The sequence below is a fragment of the Cibotium barometz genome, chromosome 61, assembly GCF_041138505.1.
Source record: "Cibotium barometz isolate CiBa-2024 chromosome 61, ASM4113850v1, whole genome shotgun sequence".
Classification (NCBI taxonomy): domain Eukaryota; kingdom Viridiplantae; phylum Streptophyta; class Polypodiopsida; order Cyatheales; family Cibotiaceae; genus Cibotium; species Cibotium barometz.
In genome coordinates this window covers 14,498,213-14,501,614 of record NC_141106.1, presented here as the reverse complement: position 1 = coordinate 14,501,614, position 3,402 = coordinate 14,498,213, and the positions used below count along the sequence as shown (strand labels likewise).

Sequence of the window (3,402 nt, the reverse complement as noted above, 5' to 3'; positions counted from 1 at the left end):
ATAAATCCAACCAAACTCAGATTATATTTAGCATGACTTTCCTTAATTTACAATAAATCTATCCAAAATAAAGAAAATAACTACTAAGAATACTGACAAAAATGGAGCTACAGTAGGAAATTAGAATAAGGTGCCACAATTTATGTATTTAAAAGTATTAACAACACATAGCATTATAATCTAACATCCAAGCACAAGGTTGTTTATTTTGGTACAGTCACCACACCTAACCCAAAGGATATATATATATATATATACATACATGTATGTATATATATATATATATATCCATGTATGTATATATATATATATATATATATATATATATATAATATTATACATATATATATTTATATATATATATCTTAACTCAAAGGATGTGTCCAGGTAGCTGACTGTATCCATACATAATGATGGATAAGGAAAATTGAGATCATGAATCGTAGATGGTTTTTATTTCTAGATGAAAATTGTGGTCATGGGAGAACTAGTGAGGTCATGTGAGTTTGAAAAAAATGAAAGAGAGTAGAATTACGAATAGGAATGGGGAGGGATGTTGACTTTCTTTGTTTTTAAGAAAAAGAAGCCTGATGCATTAGAATTTTTAATTCAAAATAAAGTGGTGATGCAAGGTTTAGGCTTTAAAGTGGCACAAAACTCTAGTTCCAATGTGTGCCCAACAACATACGTGCATGGCAAGTGATAGGCAAGGCCAAGAAGACTACTATCCTCTACGTCAAGGTCGACGATGTGAGGAGGAAAGACACTCAAAATTGGGTCAAATAATAAATGCTAGTGTTAGAGGGGCAAAGGGCTAAGCGGGCAGATCTAGAGGGTTGAGAAGAGGGTTAAGAACGTGGTTGGAGAAGAGAAGTGTGGTCTCCACTAAGATGAAGGTGAGAATTGGAATGTATAATAATATATATATATATATAATCACTAATGTGTGATCGTGCATATCATATCTATAAGGTGCTGTGGCTACAAGTACGGTTGATTCTCGGCCCAATAGAGGTCGAGCTGGCTATCACCAAAGAAGAGGTGATAGTGGGCAACAACAGGTCGTGGCACCCAACACTGCTAGGTTGACAATCCCATGTACAACACCACCACCTTCGCCACAACTACATAATTGCCCTCCACACAGACACACACTGTCACACACTATAGCATAAACAGTTGCCCTCCAGGTCTCTCTCTCTCTCTCTCTCTCTCTCTCTCTCTCTCTAAGCTTATCTTCTCGATCCCTATACAATCCAACACCACACCACCACCACCACACACTATAACATACACAGTTTCCCTCCATCACCCCCCACATCTCTCCCTCTCTCTCTCTCACACACACACGCACACACACAAGCTTCTCTTCTCGATCCCTTTCACAATCCAACACCACACCACCTTCCCAACGTTCTCTCTCTCTCTCTCACGCTCACGCACACGCACACGCACACGAACCCCTACCTTCTCTTCTCGATCCCTAGCACAATCCAACACCACCCCACCGCCGCCACCTTCCCAACCTGAACCTTGAGCGCCTTCCAAAGCCTAGTGAACCATGCTTGCAATTTACTCCACCTCCATTAGAGCATTCAGCAATTTACTCCACCTCCATTAGAGCATTCAGTACTCTTGCAATCGGGGAAGAGCTCGCAGGGAACCGATTGATTACCTTCGATCCACCCGAGAAGCAGAATCTGGTACTGCTGCCGCTATGGCCCCTCATCACTCCCGCATTAACCTTAATATTCAGGCGTCTCACCTACCTTCAAAGCGAGAGCTAGCAGGTGACAGTACATCCGCTTCGACGTCCAAGAGATCAAAGACATGCCAAATTATTTCCAGGAAAATAATCGAGGTGCACGACCGGCCAAGCTCTTCTCTCTGTAACGATGAAGTACGTGCTTATACAAATGTTTTATCGCTCACAAACTTTACTAAACACCTTGCTTTATTATTAGATCAACTTCCCATGAATTCCCTCGACTCTGCTTTCAGGTGGATATGGATCCTCTCGAAATGAGACTGAGCATACTCCGGCAGCTCCTGCCTCGGGGCTCGGACGTAGCTGCACACTCCTTAATTACTATTAAAGCCCTTTTAATCTGACTAATCATCCTAGTTTGTTAGAATAATTAACGTATTTGGTTTAATTTTGCGGGTGCAGTTGCAGGAGAATGATGATCTTCTCAAGGTTTTGTTGGAGTATGTGAGGGATTTAGAGAGACAAATTAAGGTAGAGAATCCTCTGGTACCTTAATTATGCTTTCTAAATACACATGATTATCCATTGAGATTATCCGGATAATCCTTGAAATATTCGTTTGTTTTTCGTTTTTTTTTTGGCAGACTTTCAGACATGCAAATACCAATGCAGGCATAGACATAGAGCCCCAAGAAATGGGGACCTTGCAAAAAAAGGGCTTATGCATAGTGCAGCTTTCAAAGCTCACCAAGGCTTTCTAATCCATCCTCAATTTTTGTAGCTCTCCTTTAATCCATAGACACAGACAGACAGAAACGCTGAAAATTCTTATATTTTGTAATGTACTTTTTCTTTTAAAAAATTAAGCTAAAAGATATAGTGTAGACTTTACAACAACCTTACTTATCCCTTGATTATTCATCCGAGTGCATCATTAAGCTAACAATTGGACTTCCACAAACCCAAAATGTTCAATTAGTATAACCTGAACAATCATGAAAAAGCTACTCATCTCCATGCATGGTACTACTAGATTGTGGAATGTGGTTTGTTGGGTCCTTTTGGGGGCATTTAATTAACGGGTGAATGGAGAGAGAGACTAATATACAAAATGGTTAGTGTGAGTCTTAGAGGTTAAACTACCATTGGGTCTAATTTACCAAATATGAATAATCTAATAGGTAGTTTTGCGAATAATTGTTGAGAATGAGGAAAATGCCCACATTGTGAATATAGATAGAATCCTTGCACACACAAAAGTTTATCTATATCAACTGTTGTGGTAAAATTTACTACCCGATCACAATTATGTGACTGAGAAAAAAAGACCATACACAAGGTTTGGCATAAATATCCCTTTAAAACTACAATATTAGAGGGAAGTGCCATTCATCTTTAGCACTTAGTGATAAAAGTGGAAGATAGTCAATGGTTACAAAGATATATAGCATGTGCCATTGTACTTAAGTGTGGTGGGCACGTGAACTTGTAGGGAGATTTACATATAGCTTTATCTCACTTTTATTATTAGCACATGGATTAAGGCCATGCCATCACTTATGTATATAAATTCGGTCTTATTGGGTATTCAAACCTTTTAAAATCTTGCCCTCACAAGCAAAGGGTATTTAGAAAAGCTAGTTCCTGCACAAGATTTTGGGAGCCTACAAATTAAAGAAAATATTTTTGCAACA

General features: G+C 38.9%; 1 protein-coding gene across 2 annotated transcripts; it reads left to right on the top strand.

Moving 5' to 3' along the window:
• Positions 1–1,430: 1,430 nt before the first annotated feature.
• On the top strand, positions 1,431–2,627 carry LOC147604585 (uncharacterized). 2 transcript variants are annotated; one of them, XM_086794970.1, is made up of 5 exons: positions 1,431–1,581; positions 1,613–1,900; positions 2,002–2,067; positions 2,171–2,239; positions 2,353–2,627. In XM_086794970.1, exons 2-5 carry the CDS (start codon positions 1,718–1,720, stop codon positions 2,467–2,469), a joined length of 435 nt encoding a protein of 144 aa, XP_086651096.1. In that variant the 5' UTR covers positions 1,431–1,581; positions 1,613–1,717; the 3' UTR covers positions 2,470–2,627. The 2 variants fall into 2 exon arrangements, with proteins under 2 accessions (XP_086651096.1, XP_086651097.1); XM_086794971.1 differs by lacking the exon at positions 2,002–2,067.
• Positions 2,628–3,402: the final 775 nt, after the last annotated feature.